The sequence below is a fragment of the Gambusia affinis genome, linkage group LG13 (assembly GCF_019740435.1).
Source record: "Gambusia affinis linkage group LG13, SWU_Gaff_1.0, whole genome shotgun sequence".
Taxonomy (NCBI): domain Eukaryota; kingdom Metazoa; phylum Chordata; class Actinopteri; order Cyprinodontiformes; family Poeciliidae; genus Gambusia; species Gambusia affinis.
This window is the reverse complement of record NC_057880.1, coordinates 25,254,517-25,273,580: the sequence shown is the minus strand read 5'-3', so window position 1 is coordinate 25,273,580 and position 19,064 is coordinate 25,254,517. Positions and strand designations below refer to the sequence as shown.

The 19,064-nt window shown below is 35.7% G+C and overlaps 1 protein-coding gene across 1 annotated transcript; it reads left to right on the top strand.

Annotated features, from left to right (window-relative positions):
- Window positions 1-1,892: 1,892 nt before the first annotated feature.
- Window positions 1,893-17,237, top strand: sgpl1 (sphingosine-1-phosphate lyase 1). Its single transcript, XM_044135994.1, has 14 exons — window positions 1,893-2,051; window positions 7,192-7,357; window positions 8,617-8,684; window positions 8,894-9,041; window positions 10,507-10,586; window positions 10,915-11,043; window positions 11,157-11,245; window positions 11,935-12,043; window positions 12,126-12,224; window positions 12,314-12,460; window positions 13,330-13,568; window positions 13,657-13,803; window positions 14,986-15,106; window positions 15,946-17,237. The coding sequence occupies exons 1-14, from the start codon at window positions 2,040-2,042 to the stop codon at window positions 16,087-16,089; spliced, it is 1,698 nt and encodes a 565-aa protein (XP_043991929.1). The 5' UTR covers window positions 1,893-2,039; the 3' UTR covers window positions 16,090-17,237.
- The last annotated feature ends 1,827 nt before the right edge of the window (window positions 17,238-19,064 follow it).

Here is a 19,064-nt window from a genome sequence, read left to right as displayed (position 1 = left end):
CTGATTCCAAAAATATCTTTTTCACTTGAACATATTTCTATATTTTGACTCATTGCCAACGCTAAATCTGCATTATGTGACTTTTATTTAAAAAAATAAATTGTTGTACTCTTGCTCTCTGCTACGCCTAGCATAGCCTGCTATGAAAGCTAAGGCTAGTTAGCATAGCTACCGATAATGGCGGATAAATGGTTTTTCTGTAATGGTAAGTTATTTCTCTGCAGTCAGCACATTTAACAGAAAGAACATGAGATTGATTGACAGCGTTAAGACCCGCCTTCTGCCTCTGATTGTTTTTGATCAGATTGGTAATAATAAGTCTGGGGGAGTTGAAGGAGATCGATCTTTTCACAGATTATTTGTCTCATGTTAAACTGTAACAATATGTTGACAGTTTCAATAAATGTGGGAAAAAAATACTTCTTATAAAAGTTATATATTGCAGTTTTAATGTCGTGTTTGAAGCTTTTTTCTGTCTAGACTTTTCTCCCTGACATCTTAATTTCCCTCTGTAGATCAAGGCTGTTGAGGCTAGCGCTAACTAGCTGCTAACATGCCCTTGCTAAGCTAGCTCTTCGTGTCAAGCTGCAAAATGTCAAAAGTTCCAGTAACGTTTTTAGATCTATTTTTCTCCACTTAGGTTGGAAAGAGTCCAAGTTAAATATGGATAGTAAGTATGTAAAAAAGAAATATCTATTTTTATATAAAAGTTATATACTGCAGGTTTAGCTTCAATATATTTTCTTTGGATTCTTTGTAAAATGCAAAGTTAGCCATTAAGCGGAAGTAAAAAGATACGTCCTGAATAGTGGAGTGCATAACAACATCTAACCTTCTGGATCTCCATAAGCAAACATTTGAGCCACTGATTTAAAAATATATATATATTTTTTTTATATTTCCTATGGAGTTAAACTCAAAGCTCCTTTGACATTGATTATTTGATTTATGGTCTTTTAGACTAAATGTGAAATCCAATAATCTCACTTGTTGTGGAGATGTGATCCAACAAAAATTTAGTTTTATCAACTGAATTTACAACAGATGGACTCAGAAGAAATTCTGAAGGCTTTTTTGGTTATAAGTGCAAAAATACTTGGATGCTTATATATGGATTTAATAATTTTTTGGCATAAAATTCTACATAAAATACCCCATAATGATAAATTGAAAAAGTTAATTTGAATTTTTTGCAATTTGCTTTAGTTAGGAAAAATTTCTAACTAACATTTTTTCTGTTTGTCATTCTGGGGTATCTTATGTGGAATTTAACACCAAGTGTGAATTAAATCCATTTTGGGATAAGGCTGTAACATTATAAATTGATTCTTCATAAAATAAAAAAACATTACACGTAATCCTGATCATTTCCTTCATGAGACTGTCTTAGAAAAACAGATTGTCTTCAGTCAGTGGCTACTTCTGCACTGCTGCAATACAGACATCTACAGAAAATCTTTCCTGTCCACAGCCATCAGCATTAATAATGCTTTATTTGAGGAAGATAATATAATTACAAAAGTGTTTTATTATATCAATAAAAATTTAAAATAATAAATAAATACAATACATATTCAACAAATAACTAAATAAAAGCATGAAAATTATGTGTAACAACATTTGATTTTCCTGTGGGATTAGTAGAAAATTTTAAAATAGATTTAGTTGAACTTGGAGAAAAATATTCAACTTATTTTCAGATCACAGTTAAAATCTTGTTGTATTTCTTGTTTGTTTCTTTTCCTCTTTTGTAACAGTTTGTTTAATTCAATATGTAACACGGTTTTGGCAATCCCATTGTTTACAACTCAGATCTGCATCTCATGCGGAACAAACTTTCTCACACCCGGATTCTATGTAATCGTTGTCAGATCTACACATGCGCAGACGGCGCAGAAGCTGCTTCCTGAATCAGGGTTAGCTTTCTGCTCGCTGCGGCTCCCTGTAGCATTTAGATGTGAGCTGAGGGGCAGAAAGTCAGGCTTTATATGAGAAGTGAACAAAGAGGAAGAATTTAAACGACAGCTCAACTCGGAAACATGGATTACTGGGTACGTTTCTCTTGACTTTTGTTTCCGTTTTATTTAGGACTGACTTGTTTAAGTGGAGAAGTTAGCTAACTGTTTTCCTTAAGGACTTACAAAGAACAGAAATAGGGCGATTTACTAGAAGAACAAGTGTTAAACAACAATTTAAGCACCGCTATTGTTTTGCTGTTGATAAAAATCAACATATATGATGTAATTCCCCACATTATTGTTGTATAACTTAAATAAAACTTAAAATGTAGCCTCTATTTGAGTCACCAACCTGCTGTAAGAGGGGTTAAAGAGCACTGCTGTTGTTTATTGTAGGGTAAAACTGGAGATCCTGTCCTGTATGAACCTGCCGGAAGCTACAACAATGTGTTATTGTTGTTAGCTGTTCATATTGGAGTGTGATTTTCTTTAAGAAGATAACAACAAACTGCTGTTAGGGCAGATTTTACAGCCTGGATCAATTCAAACAGAACCAACCAGATGCACTTTGAACATTTAATTAGTTTTCTCCTAAATAAATCTAATTATTATTACATCTAATAAGTAGAGGAGGTCTGAGTAGCCAAAAATTGTATCCAATTAATAGCAAGAAATTACTTGAGAGTAAAAAAAAAAGCATTTGGTAAAAAGTCTTCTTAAGTACTGAGATACTGATCAAACTGTCAATCATTTAATATTTAAAAATTACAAAATCAGACCAAAATATAAAGTTCAGTGGGAATCTTGGTGTTTTAAGGATGAAAATGACAAGAATTTATATAAGTAACAAAAAACAATAAAATCAGGCAAAGGACAGCGTTTCCAAATCAGTTTATTTCAATTAAAAACTGATGAAACTTTAACAAAAACAGCAGGTGTGTGTCTGTGTCTGGTGAATTTTACGTTAAAATATGTTTGTTTTTCATTCAGTGTGTAGAAAATACAGAAATTTTACTCAAGAAAGAGTTCTTCATAATAAAATTACTCAAGTAAAGTAGAAAGTACAGCGTAGTAAAAATACTCACTAAAGTAAATAAAAAAAACTTAGCCAAGTAAATGTAACTAGTTGCTACCCAGCTCTGTTAATAAGTAGAAGTTTGCAGATGTTTAGCTGAAAGTTGGAGGACTTGTTTGTTGTCAGCAGATGCAGCCCCCGCTTTTACATGAGAGCAAAGCCTCCTGGGAGACAACAAAAGATCTGATTTCAGAGCAGTCAGATGTTGTAGGGACGGGGGGAGACTGAGAGAAATGGGCATTTACGGCTCAACAATGAGGGAGACAATACAAACCAACATGCTTTGTGTGAACTGGGTTAAAGTTTTCCTCAGGCAGAGACAGCCGAGTGGGTTTGGAGGGTTATTGGAGTGTAAAGGTCAATAATTAGTGATGGTGGTGATAAGAGACCAGAGGCCGGTACTGAAAACCCAACCGGGTTTGTTCTGTTCTGTTCTGTTCTTTGCTGTCGTTGCACTGGATCCTGCCAAACCTGAAAGAGGAGATGCTGTCTAAACAGGCAGGAATTACAGCCGGCTAGTCGTCACTTCACTTCACATATAAACTGTTTAATCAACCGAATATCTTGAAACTAAAAGATGTGGCTAATTTAAAAAGTTGTTGTTATTTTTAAAGCTAGAAAGACATTACTGCCAATTAATTTACAAACTTTTTTTGTCTTAAGATCAAGTGACAGAAATAACTGAAGGAAATATGATTTTAAAAGTAAAAGTGTGCGGACTATTTTAAAGCAAATGTGCATTTTGGTGCATGAAGTAAAACGATGAAATATTTGAATGAGGATTTCAAAATACTTTATAAGAAAAAAAATTGTCTTTTGAATTAACAATGATATATTTTTTGCAACTTATATTAATTTGATATGAATTATTTTGTAATTATTGAGAAAATAATTTATACAAGATTTTTCTTCTTCATGCTCCCTTTTCTTTTTTATTTATTTATTTACAATTTTTTTAAAATTTGTATTCAATTAGTGAATATAAAACTAACAAAAACAGGTATCAATCTACAAATATGAACAAAATAAAATAAACAAAAAATAACTTTTCTCTCATGTGGCATAAGTGTTATAAGAGAATGTGTTTGCATATTAATTATAAAATGTATTAATTCGAGCCAATAAACTGATTGATTGATTGATTTCACTGTAATTTGGGGGCTGGGTGATTTGGTTTAAAAATAAAGTATCATATTTTAATAGTTTTTTTTCTTTAATTTCCAAACACATTCAGAAAATATTTTTAAAAAGTGACTTTTATTTCTATCATCCGTTCCAGAGACCATTAGAGTCATATTATAAGAATGTTTGCTTAATTACAATCATAAAATTATAATATTAACAGAATAATGACACACATTTACCAGAAAAACATCTTAAAACTACGAGAAAAAAGTTATTTTAATGAGAAAAAAGGTTTGATGGAGTTTGTGTGGTTCTTTCTTCAAAATGGACCCAATGAAACTCCTGCTACTGATAGTGATTTAATGCCGATGTGCTAAAAGATGAAGCACTTAATTAACTGTAAAACTAAAGTATAGCTTCCTCATTTTCATTTTTTATTTTTTGTGTTGGAAAATTACAACAAACCAACAAAAAATTGTCAAATTGTCTCTTTTACACACTTACCTTTTAAAACCTTTACTGAAATAAATGTATTTTATTTTAGTAACTCTATTCACTAAGTGAGGCACATTTTGTTGACTTTTATAGAAGTTTTCAAGCCTCTATTTCTGTTAATTACGGTAATTTTCCTGCTTATAGCAACTGAAAACACAACATGAGATCAGAAAATGGCATCAAACCAACAGAAATTGGCAGATTGTCGTTCTTTTGTAAACTCCAGTGAGATATCACGAAGTTTGTTATTGCAAGGTGACAAAACGTGACAAACTGAAAGGTGATGAACATTGGAGGTCACACAGATAACGAGTTCTTAAGATACCATGTTGTGAACCTTAAGCTTTCTCCATCTGATTGCAGCTGATGTAGAGGGTCTGTCCTATCAAAATGTCCGCCGCGGGGTTGTAAACACACCTCTGCTGAGAGATAATGAAGATAACGTTACCACGCTTGTGCAGTTTGATTCATTGGTATCTCAGTGCTGAATTCACACCTGAACAGAGTAAAGCTCTTTATGTTCATCAGAGGAAATGCAGGACTGTTTGTAGCTGGGTGAACTTCCTCTCAACCAGTTGCCTAACGCAGAGTGGGAGGAGTCACCCAGTTAGCTCGGCGTTTTCCCAACACTTGTAGAGGGAAGAATCTGTTATTTCCTCCCCAGGTTCTCTGTGGATCCAACAATGTCTCCTAAAGTAAGTCCTGAAACTTAAACCGCTTTTCTGTAATGCAAGATAATCAACCGACTAACGATTAATTAATAAGCGGCCATTTTATTATAAAGAGTTTTCTCTTGCTGAGGATCTCTCCATAAGATAAAGGGTTAAAATGTTTAGTTTGACTTAATTGAATGTAGTGTACTATAAGAATAAACAAAGATAAATTCAAAGAAGCAAACGAAGAGCAGATGTAAAACATATCTACATGTTCCAAATAGTGGGTGGAAGTATGAACTTATTTTTACACCCGACATTAACTGGGTTATTATGACATATTTTCTTAATTAGAACAACTGGTAAAATGCATTCATGTTATTAGCAAGCATCAATCATTTCTAACATGTTTAAAATGATTTCAATATACTACAAAGCGGTAATGATTGACAACTTAATTAAAGAACGACAGTCACATTGATAATAGCAGTAATAATGGTAATTATTTCTGATTTTGATGCAGTGATGATCATATTTTTAAATTCCATTTTAAACTGTTTTGTTTTTGGACGTTGCAGCTTCACTCATGTAGGACTGGGTACAAAATCCTTAAAGTGCCGATGGGCCTCAAAATCATATATTAATTTATTTTTTCTGTCTCGCCTTTGTAGCACATCAGTAATATTTGGTTGATAAGTTGGCGGCTGAATCAGCGCTATAAATGTGAAACTAAAAGAGCTTGTCGAGTGTTATATTTCAAAACAGCATCAAGCTAATTTTTCATCCCACGCCGGACTTTGTTTGGACCGTTACTCTTTCCTGTTCTACGGCGCCTCCGCCATCTTTGTTTTTACCGACTGCTGGCTCCCCTTAACCAGCTACGCCCCCTCCTGGGTGACAGCCAAACTACAACACTGAAAGAAGGACCATCCATCCATCCATCCATCCATCCATCCATCCATCCATCCATCCATCCATCCATTTTCTTACATCCTTGTCCCTAATGGGGTCAGGAGGGTTGCTGGTTCCTCTCCAGCTGCGTCCCGGGCGAGAGGCGGGTTCACCCTGGACAGGTCACCAGTCTGTCGCAGGGCAACACAAAGACAGACAAGACAAACAACAATTCACACACTCAAACATAGGGAGAATTTAGAGAAACCAATTAACCTGACAGTCATGTTTTTGGACTGTGGGAGGAACCTGGAGAACCCGGAGAGAACCCACCATGCACAGGGAGAACATGCAAACTCCATGCAGAAAGACCCTGGGCCGGGAATCAAACCCAGGACCTTCTTGCTGCAAGGCAACAGCTCTACCAACTGCACCACTGTGCAGCCCGAAAGAAGGACTAAAGGGACATTATTAGATTAGATAGATTTTATTGCAGACTCAGAGTCCAGATTACATAAAAAAGAAAACAAAGACAATAAAAGAGTAAAAAGTACAAAAAATGACTCCTAGCTATCCAGAAGGCAATCATACCAATGTCTCCAGTAGTATCTCCAACAGTAGTATAATTCTATTAGACTCATTTAAGCGACAAATAAATTTATACATAAGCTTTCTTAAAACAGCCATCAAAGTGCTGACTCGAGCAGACACAAACAGTTCACTGGCACCGGACCATCTGGGTTTATTTAACAAAAGTCTTAGTGCATCATTATAAGCCACCTTCAGTCTTTGAAGACTGGCTTTTTTAAAGTTGCACCACAAATGTGCCGAATACAATGTTTTACAATATGACCTAATCAAGTTCAGTTTCACTTCATCAGAACAGAATCCAAATTTACGGACAAGGATATTTACCTATTATTTAAATGAATGTATTTTAATGTGATAAAAGATTAATCATAAATGAATTGTAAGGCGTGTGTTGTCCTTTCAGAGTGCCTTGGAGGTGTATAAGGAGATGCTGCTGCTGTACCTGGAGGAAGGCCGGCGGCAGATCAACTCCCGCTGCTCCCACCTGGAGCCGTGGCAAATCATCGGAGCGTCTGTCCTCACCACGCTGGCAGCTCTCTGGCTCAAAGGATTCCTCTTCCAGCGAGAAAGTAATATTTCACACCTGGAAATAATTAAATCATGAGATGCAGGTGCTTCACATAAGGATGGGTGATATGGAGTCTGAATTTTATCGAGATATTTTGTGATACTATTGTGATAATAAAAAATGATTAAAATAAGCTTTTTATACTGAAACATTCCCACTTTAGGACTTAAAGAAGTGACATTTATATTAACATACTGCACACAGTAACTGCATTCTGTTATAGTTTTTAATTTACTGATACTTTCAAGAAACTAATAGTGGAGAAAATATCAAATTAATTTTCCAATAATGCTTTCAGTTTTGTTTTTTATTTAACGTCATTAATTAAAATTTATTGAGACAACAATAATAAATGTTGTTTTTTTTATCATGGTAAGAAATATTTTACGATAAATGCCCAGCCTTTCATCTGAGTTTTTGTTCTTATTTGGGTCGGTGTTGTACTTTTTATTTAGAATAATTTGGAGTAGAAAAAAAACTGTTTATTGTATTGACACAATATAAAAATATATGAAATTATCAAATTATTTTTACTTAAAATAAACATTATTCCTGTTGCTTCTGAACAATCTTACAAGGCGACCAAACGTCACATGGACACAAACGTGTAATAGACGATTAATTTTTCCAGAAGTTATTGTGATAAATGATAATATTGTTGTTTTGAGACCATTTCTAAGTAATATAATGGAATAATAATGCAAGAAGACATTTCTCAAAAATCAATAAATTTTAAATTCTATTGAATGTTTAACACTGGAACTGGAAGACAATTTAAATAACCAAAAACAAATAAACCAAACAACAGAAACAACAAATTAAATAAACACAGTTGTCTTAAAGAAGGAGCTAGTTGAGACCAAAACATCCGACAGAAAACTTTTGTCATCCAGTTTTTGGTAGGAAGAAAACAATAAATTATGCAAATGGGAATTATAGAGCTCGTTTTAATCATGCGATTAATTGATTTAATGTTTGTTTTTGACAGACTTGGTGCAAGGTTTTTGTTTTAAGACGTGTCCGTTCCTGAAAACAGAAATGTTTAGGTATTTCACTTCAGGTCTTTTTCCATCTACTAACAGCCACTCGGCGTTTCTGCTGTTCAGGCTTGTAGAGTTAAAAACCCCAAAAAGTTCTTCCCACTTTAGCAGAATAAAACGATGACCTCATCATTTTATGAAATGCATTGTTAGTCACAGTCAGCTGCGTTTGCTTCCTGCCGTTTTCACCCACAGCTGCTGCTCTGTGTCTCCGGTTCAGGTCTCGCTTCCAGAATCAAGAAGCAAGTCTTTCGACTCGTCAGAAAAATACCCTTTGTTGGCGACAATGTAAGTTCTGTGGTGGATCTGCTTCTCCTTTGTGGTCCGATTGTTGTCTGGGATTCCTGTGAGTCACGATGGGACCTTTGGCACCATTTGCATCACGCACTCATGATAAGCTGGTTACTTCAGTTCAATTAGTCACACTTTTACTTCTGCTGACTTTAGCAACTTTATTCCAATAACAAATGTCTGTTTTTCTTTTTTTAATGCATCAGATTCAGAAGCAGCTGAACAAGGCTCTGGACGACATGTCCTACAGCCTGTGCACACTGAAGGAGGGGATGAGCTACACTCAGCAGCTGCCCACTAAAGGGCTAACTCAGAGCCAAGTCATGGAAAAAATCAAAGAGTATCAAACGCTAAGTAAGTGATTCACCAGCAACGAGCCGCTTGGATCGGGAGAGATTTGTTTCCAAGAAAGCTGCTTGTTTCTGACGCACTGTGAGGAAGTGTGGAGTTGTATCTGTCAGGGTTATAAGCCTGGCGGGCTACCAGGCTTTACATGCCTGAATTTAAATTTTTTCTCATGTTTTCCTTTAAGACTTTAAAGACCAAGATCCCGTCCCCTCCTCCCTGCTGACGATGACTAGCGTCGGTTTTAACTATCAAGTTGTCAACATAATGCACTAAATCTTAAATGTATGAGTGATGTATAAAGAAAACAAGACACAGTGTCAACACTACGACAGCTAGATAAAGTTTTAATTTAGAAAAAACGTAGGTTAGCTACGCTAGCTTGACTTTGACAACCGTAACATGTGGAATTTGTTTTGTTTTGGTTCAGTTAAAAAATAATCAAACCCAAACACCAACTCTGACAGATCATCAGTAGAGCAAATGTTTAAATTAGCTAATCAACCGCCACTAAGTTAGCTTAGCTAATAGCAGCGGCAGCTAATCTACCACAGCTATCAATTATTATTAATCTCAAAATAAACATCGAGCCTAAAATCATAAAACTGTAACAGACTGAATGTTCTGTTCTTTGTGTGGAAACATTTGAATGATTTTTGGTGTTGAGTCCCGATGCGTTAGCGGAGCTGTTGTCAGTCAGTCGCTATGGCAACAAGTCTGCTTGTAGTGCAGCTGAATCAGAGCTTGAGAAAAAAGTGGTTTGAAGTTATTATTCAGTAGTTTTTCTGCACTGCACTAAATTAATAACGCCTCCATCTCCAGGTTTCATTTTGTTAACCGGATTGTTCTACTGCAGCATCGCGGCTTCAGACGGCTTGTAAAGGAATCGGCTTTTTTTGTGCGCATGCAAAATATCCAGATGTAAACATTAACATGTAGGGGGTGTTTAGTTAATGTTTATGTGTTCTTTTACTTGGTGATATTTTCAAATAGCCTGTCAACTGTAAATATCTTTTAATGATGACTTTTCTGGCGTTCTTACCTCCAGGCTTAGAAAAGGTTCTGGGGAAACCCTGCCTGTTAAACGTTCATAGATTTGATTATTCTTTTGCAGAAGTTAAACTTTTCTATTTTTTTTATTCATTCACCAATTAGTGCATATAAAACAAACATTACCGACTAATAAACAGAGGTATTGATTGACAAAACAACAACCAAATACATAGGAGAACGAATGACTACAACAACAAAATACAATAATATGATACGGTTTTGAATTAACTGATGTTTTTAGTTTTTGTGCATTTGAAATATGTTTGTAGTCTTCTGAGATGAATAGTCGTGTCAGTCGGGGGCAGATATAAGTTTTTACTTCCTTCTGCTCCTTTTCATTCATTTCTTTTAGTTATTAGTATTCATAGAATATTATTGAGTGAATGAGATGCAAAATTTAATTAGAATATTTATTTTCCAGATGACGTGCAGTGGGACAAAGGCTGTGTTTCCGGCGCCGTGTACTGGGGGGACGAAACGCTGACCAAACTCCTGGTGAAGGTATGAGGCAGGAAAATTATTATTTTCTTGTTTTAAAAAGGAATTCAGTTATTTATTTTTGTAGTTCAAATATTATAAAAAGACTTTAGTGGTTAAATTATGAATGTGCCAATGCTTTATTACATTTTGATACAAATAGACAAAAATAATTAAGATCATTTTTTCCATAAGAAAATAAATATTTTCAGTAAATGGCCTTGTTTTACTCTGGATACTACAGTCAACGATTAATCAATTTAAATCGTTTCAGCCCTGTTGACACTTGAAAGCTTTTTTGTTGGTAGTTATGAGACTTTGTTAAATTTTTTTTTTATGTTTTGTTTTGCAGGTTTATGGAGATTTTGCGTGGAGCAACCCTCTCCACCCGGACATCTTTCCTGGCGTCAGGAAGATGGAAGCTGAGGTTGTCCGAATGTCCTGCTCCCTGTTCAACGGCGGACCCAACTCCTGTGGAACCGTAAAACCTCAGACTCCTAATAAAATATTATGTTCTATTTTTACAATCTCAGGAAATCCACAAGCCCGTTGAGGAAAGATTTGCTCAATTTGATGCATCTCGGCTTTTCCCAGGTCACTTCTGGAGGAACGGAGAGCATCCTGATGGCCTGCAAAGCGTACAGAGACATGGCTTATGAGCGGGGTGTGAAGTTCCCTGAAATGTAAGATGAGCTTCAGAAAACCTGGCTTTTTGTTTCCAGTAGGGCTGCAGCTAACAGTTACTTTAGTTATCGATTAATCGATCAATTATTGTGACGATTAATCAACTAATCTGTTAAAATAATGGCCACAATCTGCAGATTTTTCATCTGAGCCTTTCTTATGCAATGTTAGAAATACATTAAAATATAAAAATAATATAATAAATCATTTCATTTTTAAAATAAGAAAATAAACATTTTCCTGCCTGAAATGCAACAACATAACCTCCCTTTAGAGAAAGTTTGTAGCACAGGAAACATCTGCAGCTAAAAAAATAATCTTCAACATGCAAAAAGCTCAAAGCTTTCTGCTTGACATCAACAGTGCAGAGCTGATCAGTTGATTACTCTTTCATTACTTTTAGATATTTTTTATGTCACTTGAGTAGTTTTTGATGGAACAGATTTATAGACAAAGTTTTTTTTCCATCTTAAATGTAAAATGTATGTATTGTTTCAATAGTTTTTGCCAAATTACTGCTATGATTGTGTTAATCAGTTAGTAAATTACCATTTTTTTGGAGTTTACATTCTCTAGCTAACGATTAATTGATTACTAAATTAGTTGACGATTATTTCAGAAGTTGATTAATTGTTTCAGGCCTGTTTTCCAGTGAAAGTGCTGAGGTATTTTTTGTCCTAATCTTCAGTCTTGCTCCGGTGAGCGTCCACGCAGCGTTCGACAAAGCAGCACATTACTTTGGGATGAAACTCGTCCACATTCCTCTCGACCAGAAGACCATGAAGGTCGACGTTAAGGTGAGTGCGTGTGTGTTATTCCCTCTAAGTGTTTCCTGCTTTCAAACATTCATTATTCTTCTTTTGTTTGCTCTGCACCAAGGCGATGAGGAGAGCCATCAGCAGAAACACAGCCATGCTTGTCTGCTCGGCGCCCCAGTTCCCCCACGGCATCATGGATCCGGTTGAAGAAGTAGCCAAGGTCAGAGGCGAGACATTTCCTACCCAAATATGTGCAAAAACAGAAACGGGGAAGTCCGTTCTGTGAAACTTTCCCTCGCTGTGTTGCAGCTGGCGGTGCGCTACGACGTCCCGCTGCATGTGGATGCCTGTTTGGGCGGGTTTCTCATTGTTTTCATGGAAAAAGCTGGTTACTCACTCGCCCCGTTTGACTTCAGAGTGAAGGGAGTTACCAGCATCTCTGCAGACACCCACAAGGTGAGGAGCGTGATGAACCAAAGGCCAGAGAGTTGGATCCCAAACAGAGCATGCACTAAATCTTACCCAGTGTTTTTGTCCTATTTTCTAACATAAATATCTTAGAGTATTTGAAATAAGACAAAACTAACTGAAAAGTAACTTTCCAGAAAGAAACAGAAGATTGTTTTAAATAAATAATTCCTTAATATTGATGAAAAAATACTAATTCTTTTGACAGATTATTTCAGTTATTTCACAGTCAACGGGCTCCATGCCGTTACCTAGCAACGCCAGCCAAGCCAGCCCGTTACCTAGCAACCGACTTCTAGTTCCAGTGGCAGATAGTTTCTCTAATGACGACAGTTTTTCCAGTTTATAAATGAAAATAAATCTAATATACTTTTCCATTTTTCAGTCAACAATTAAATAATGAAGCAAATTTGTGATTAATTTGAGATTTTAACACACAAATAAAAAATTTTAAACAACCTTTATTTATGTATTTTTGTTTTATTAAAATGTTTCTGTTTTCATTGATTACAGTTTGCTAAACCAGCAAACTCTGTCCAAACTTTTTGTCTAAATGTAAAAAGAAAAAGGAAACAAAAAAAACCTTTTTGGATCAACAATAATTTACAAATTCCTTTTTGAAAAAAATTTAATTTAGCTTATTTTTGTAAAATATTGTCTGTGTAGCATATTTGTTAATATGTTACCAAAATATATTAAGAGTTAAACCTTTCAAGTTTTAGTAGAAATAGAAAAATGGTTTTCTCTATTTACTTTTGGCCCCAATGGCACAAAGTTTGGACAATTCTGGTTTAAATAAAGTCAGAAAGTCTCATGTAACTTTTTTATTTCTACATTTTTAATCCTTTTCTCTCCAGTACGGCTACGCGCCCAAAGGCTCCTCTGTGATCCTCTACAGCGATATAAAGTACCGTCAGTACCAGTACTTCGTGGCTCCAGACTGGCAGGGGGGAATCTACGCCTCGCCGTCGGTGGCCGGCTCCAGGCCCGGAGGAATCATCGCCGCCTGCTGGGCCACCATGATGTACATGGGAGAGAGCGGCTACGTGGACGCCACCAAGAAGATCATCGGCACGGCGCGCAAGATCAGAAACGAGTGAGACGGCCGCGTGCCGCCGGCGCTGAAGCAACGCAGCAGCGCTACATGCTAACATCCGTTGGTTTTCTGTGTTTGTTTTGGACAGGATTAGAAAAATAAAGGGGGTGTTTGTGTTCGGGAACCCGGAGGTGTCTGTGGTGGCCATCGGCTCCGAGGACTTCGACATCTTCCGCCTTTCGAACGCGCTGACGTCGAAGGGCTGGAACCTGAACACGCTGCAGTTTCCGTCCAGGTTGGATGAGGGGAAAGCGGGAGATTTAGAGAATAAAACTACAAATCTCTGAGTCAGGGGGATTAAATAATCTCTGGAGATTAGGTTGGAAAAACATAAAATCAAGAAAATTATTCTTCAGTCAGAGGCTTCTTCAAATTCTCTGTAATACAGACTGCTACAGAAGAGCTTCAAAAAACTCATTGAATTACAACATTTGATTTCCCTTTTATTTTTTATTTGAATTTTGGAATATTGTCCAGAAATAATCCACAGATTAACAGAGACAGATTAACTAGTGTATTTTTATTTTGAAAAACAAATTTTGTTATTAAATAAAAAATAAAAAAAATCCAAGTAAATTGTTTCTGAATCAAATTCAGACCCTAAGAAATGTAATCAAATCAACGACACTGAAGATTTTTATCTCTACTTTACACCAATAACAGATTAAAAACAAATATAATTGTTTTTGTGCTAAAATGTCTATTTATTCAGTATTTTAGCAACAAAACCATTCAAAACCATTTTGAAAATGTTGCTTATTTTGTTGATAAATTATTTACAGACCCTACAATTAACTCAATTAATTTTTTTAATTGAATCCAGCCACTAAATTAAACTGATCCTGGAGTATTTTCTATGGGAAACAAAAACAAATACATAGAAAGTTACTAGCATTAATACCTTCTCTGTTTTTTTATTTTATTTTAAAAACCTGTTTGAAATAAATAATAAACAAAAATCACCAGCATGTCTCTTCACAATAACTTTAACTAAAAGTCAGAAATGAAAGTATTCAGGGTTTTCACTGGTAGAAAGTGACTGATGGGAGAAACTCTAGGAGCCAACAGTGCAGCTGCAGAGTAAACTAAACTAATGTAAACAAGCTAAAACGGTAAAAACAAGATTCCTTTCATGATAAAAAATGAGTAGACTTTTATTAAATACTGACACTGTTTCTTGAGAAAATTCTTGAATGGTTATATTTTATTTTTACTTGAGTAAAAATATGTTGAAGAAGTGCTACTTTCACTTGCATAAAATTTTTGGATACTTTTCCCACTTCTGCAAACATTAAACCGATGTTCCTCACATTAACGTTGGAGGCCAAGTGGTGTAATTCTCGTCCTTTCTGAGCTTCCGTATGTTCCAAACATGCTGGTAGTTTCAGTGTTTACAGCGTCATTTCTTCCTTTGCAGCATCCACCTCTGCTGCACGGTGCTGCACACCCAGCCTGGCGTCGCTGATCGGTTCATTCGGGAAGTTAAAGAGCAGGTTGCCATCATCATGAAGAACCCCAAACAGAAAACCACAGGAATGGTGAGTTGGTGACAAATGTTAAAGAGGACCTAAATTCACATTTTGCACATTTTTCTACATCCATTTGGATTTTTATTGCTTCTAAAAACCCAAAAAACCACCCAGTTGTTTTTGGCAATAAGTAAATGTTTTTTGGTGTCTCAGAAATGAGCCATTTTGGGAACCTTTCGAATGTAACGTTACCTAGCAACCCAAGGTGAGCTCCAGCAGGTTTGGTCAGCTGCTTTTACTACTATATATACTGCACAATGGCTGCTGGAAAAGACAAATGTTTTGTTGTTGATTTACCTTCCAGGAACCACTTGCTGGATTCTTGTTGGTTGTGCAGGAGGCTCCACTTCTGCTTTTCAAAGATGTACAGCTGTATAATTACGTATTTGTTTGTAGTCATTTTCAAGTGCGTGTGTATATGTTGAGTTGGGGACGTGGCCAACAGCAGCAGCTTATTTGGATTAAAAGTGACAAGAGGCCTTAAAACATCTCATTCGGAAAAAATATGAGAATAAAATAGAAATTTCTGAGAAAAGAAAGCCAAAATGTTGAGAAAAAAATACATTCTGGGGAAAAAAGTCAAAATTTTGAGGACAAACAAAAGTAAATTCCATACAAACCTAATGTATGACTCTTTTCTTCTTTTTTTTTTTTTTTTTTGCCTTACCGTTGGCTGATGAGGATTTTCTGGTATCGCTGAGCATCACAACCTTTTCCAGTGGTAGTTTGTTGGAGGTTTGCTCTTCCTGAGTGAAACTCGGCGTGGGCGGAGCCATCTTGTCTGTCATCTGGGCCAAATGATGGGTTTGGGTTTGTCTGATCCCCCTCTCTCTCTCTCTCCCCTCCAGGGAGCGATCTACGGCATGGCCCAGTCCATCCCGGACCGGTCCCTGGTGACGGAGATCTCCAGAGGGTTCCTGGACTGTCTCTACAGCACCGAGGTACCGAAATCCAACGCCGGCCACATGAACAGCAACGGCAAAGCCCACTAAAGTTTAACTCTCCACGTCCTTGAGCCCGATTTCAAGGTCAATGTTTTTAAATCGCTCAACGGTTGCCTTATTATTTATAACTGCACTGAGAATGTCTGCTGAGCGTTTAGAAGAAGAAGAAGAAGCCATCATCGCTTAGCTGAACCCAGAGAGAAACTGGACTTTCCTGGGTTCACCAGAACCTTTAACCTCGATTTTAACAATGGCATTGAATGTGTGTGTGTGTTATTGTATCTCTCATTCATTTCAGTGACCATTTTTATTTGTTAATCTTGACATGTTGTCTGATTGGTGCATCTCAAGAAATCAAAAAATCCTCATAAAATGAACCTGTTGATGATTTCAGTGTTTATTTTTGATCATTTCTGTGATTATTCATTCAATCTAATGAAAATCTAAAAGTTTTCTTCTCTCAAGATTAGAATATTACATTCTAGAAAACTACTGCATCAATGCAGCATGGCATGGAAGGGATCAGGAAGTAGCAGTCCTGAGAAAGCCCACAGTTTTTCCTTCCAGTTAACTTTCCATTAATTTTGCTTGTGTGCAGCCCTGATGATATTTTGATTGTTATTGGACTTGTATAATAATTTCTAAGAGACTTTTATGTTTGGTTTTCATTAGATTTCTACTATAATCATCAAAATAAACATGTTAACAGTTGAAATGGTGGAAATTTCAGAAAGTTTTTGATATTTTGAGATGCACCTGAGTTTAAACCATCGCGAAGCAGTTCCGTTTATTCTTCTATTTTCAGTGTTTTTATTTTTGCCTGAACATTTCAGCTTCTTTCAGTAACACCTCAAAACCACCGTTAGAGCTGCTGTGCTGCCCTCTTGCGTGAAAACGTGAGAACTGCAGCAACATTTCTGTCATCGCCTCAACATGCCGCATTTATTTCATTTTGTTTTGTTGGTGCAAACAGCTCTGCAGTCCTTTTAAATCCATCAGAGGTAGAAAGAAAGAGTAAATTTCTGCTAAAAAAAATCTAAAAAAATTTCCTAGAAAAAACTAGAAAATTTAAAAGTGGCTAAAAGTTGAAAATTTGTTAGAAAAGATTCTGAAATTTCTGAGTTTCAAAAGTCAAACATTTGCAAGAAAAAGCTGACAAATTTTCTGATTCATTTTGTGACTAATCAGAAATTTTGTAGAAGAAAAATAAGAACATTTTATGTTTCAAAACTTGAGTATTTGATAGAAAACACTTTTTTTAGATTTATCTCAGAAATTGTCAAGAAAAAATTAAAGTCTAAACTCTGCTCGAAACAACTCAAAAACTTATTTCAATCTGATTTTTTTTTCTATTTCAAAAATTTTACATTCAAAATATTTTTTTTGAAAATTCAGAAAATTTCCAAAAGTTGAAAATTCCCAATTCTTGAAACTTTGAAAATTTCTAATAGTCAAAAATCTTTAACTTTTTTTTTTTTTTTGTTGGAAAATTTCTCATATTATTCTAAAAATTTGAGTTTTTATATCGTAAATATTTCACTTTTCAATATCAGAAATTTCCATGTATTTTCTAGAAAATTTTTGACATTGATCAGAAAATTTCTGGGATTTTTGGTGTGAATTTACTCCCTTATTTTTCTCCTGTGGTGGATGTAAAACGGCGTCGTGCTGCAGGACTCTGATGGGAAAACGTCGGTCTGACTGTGAGCTCTGCCTGCTTGAGGAGTTTATTTTGTTTCCAGAGTTTCTGTTGCTCGATGTTTGGGCTGAAAGGAGACGAGGGGCGTTAATATCCAGATTCAATCAGATTTCAGGTTTCTTCCTAATAGACTGAAGTTTCAACTCTTGGTCTATTTTCTTCTCAGTGGTTTCTACTCTGTGTTTATTTGTGCTGATTTGTGTTCTAATTGAATCTACCTCAGTCTGTACTCGCCTCATCCAGCAGGGTGACGGATTTCCACACAACACTGGGAGTTTATCAGGCCGCCTCGTTAACTTGGTTTCAAACCCGCAGCCCGGCTGGTTGGGAGGAAGTTTCCGGAAATGTAGACGGTTACTTAAAGGTTAACGAAGCAAACTGTAATCCCTTTGTCTCGGATTCATGTGTTCTCCTAATGCAGTTAAAGTAGTTTTGTGCAATATACATTTTTTGTGTGAAGTGGTGGGAAAAAGGGAGAATCTCCGCTGTTGGTGTTTAAATCAGCCACATAATGATAATAATTTAAAATATACGGCGGCACATTAGGACCATTAATGAGAGAAAAAGATGAGCAACAAACTCAGATTCTGATCTTATTAGAAATTGTTTAGAAAAAAAATTCAATTTCTGAGTTTCAAAAGTGGAAATATTGCTAGGAAAAATAATTTTTTTTGAGAATATTCTTAGAAAGTTTTAGAAAAACAATTTGACAAAACAATTCTGAGATTAATCTAAATGGATTGGTTTTTTTTACAATTTTTATTTTTTATAAATTTGTGATATTTGTACCTCAGAAATTTTCAGTCTTTTTTTCTGGAAAATTTGAAGTTAATCTAAAAAAAATTTAAATAGTTTTATGTCAAAAATTTGCTCCTTTTTCCCCTTTCTTTCTGCAGCGGCCGTAATGCGCCGTCGTAAAAACTTTTAACCACTTTCTAATCGACATTCAAGCCTTTTTTGTGAACATTTGTTTCCATGAATGAAGTTGGTTTTGTTTGTTGTTTTTTTCCTCCATGTTTTATTCAGTGCCTGATGTGTTGAATCATCGTTCTGTCCGGTAACATTTACATCATATCTGCCTGTTAAACCTGATAAATTGAGTCCGATCAGAGGCTCATTGAAAAAAACAACCTAAAGACTAACGAACAGCTCTGAACGAATCTCTCCATAAAGACTTTTTGCTGTAACTTTTACTCTAATAATGTATTTTCTCCACAGAAAATAAACAATCTGCCTTTATTCTCTTTAAATGATTGTATTAGTAGTGTGGGTTTGCATGTAGTTCAAATAAAATGTCCAAATAAGGATGCACTACTATAAAGAT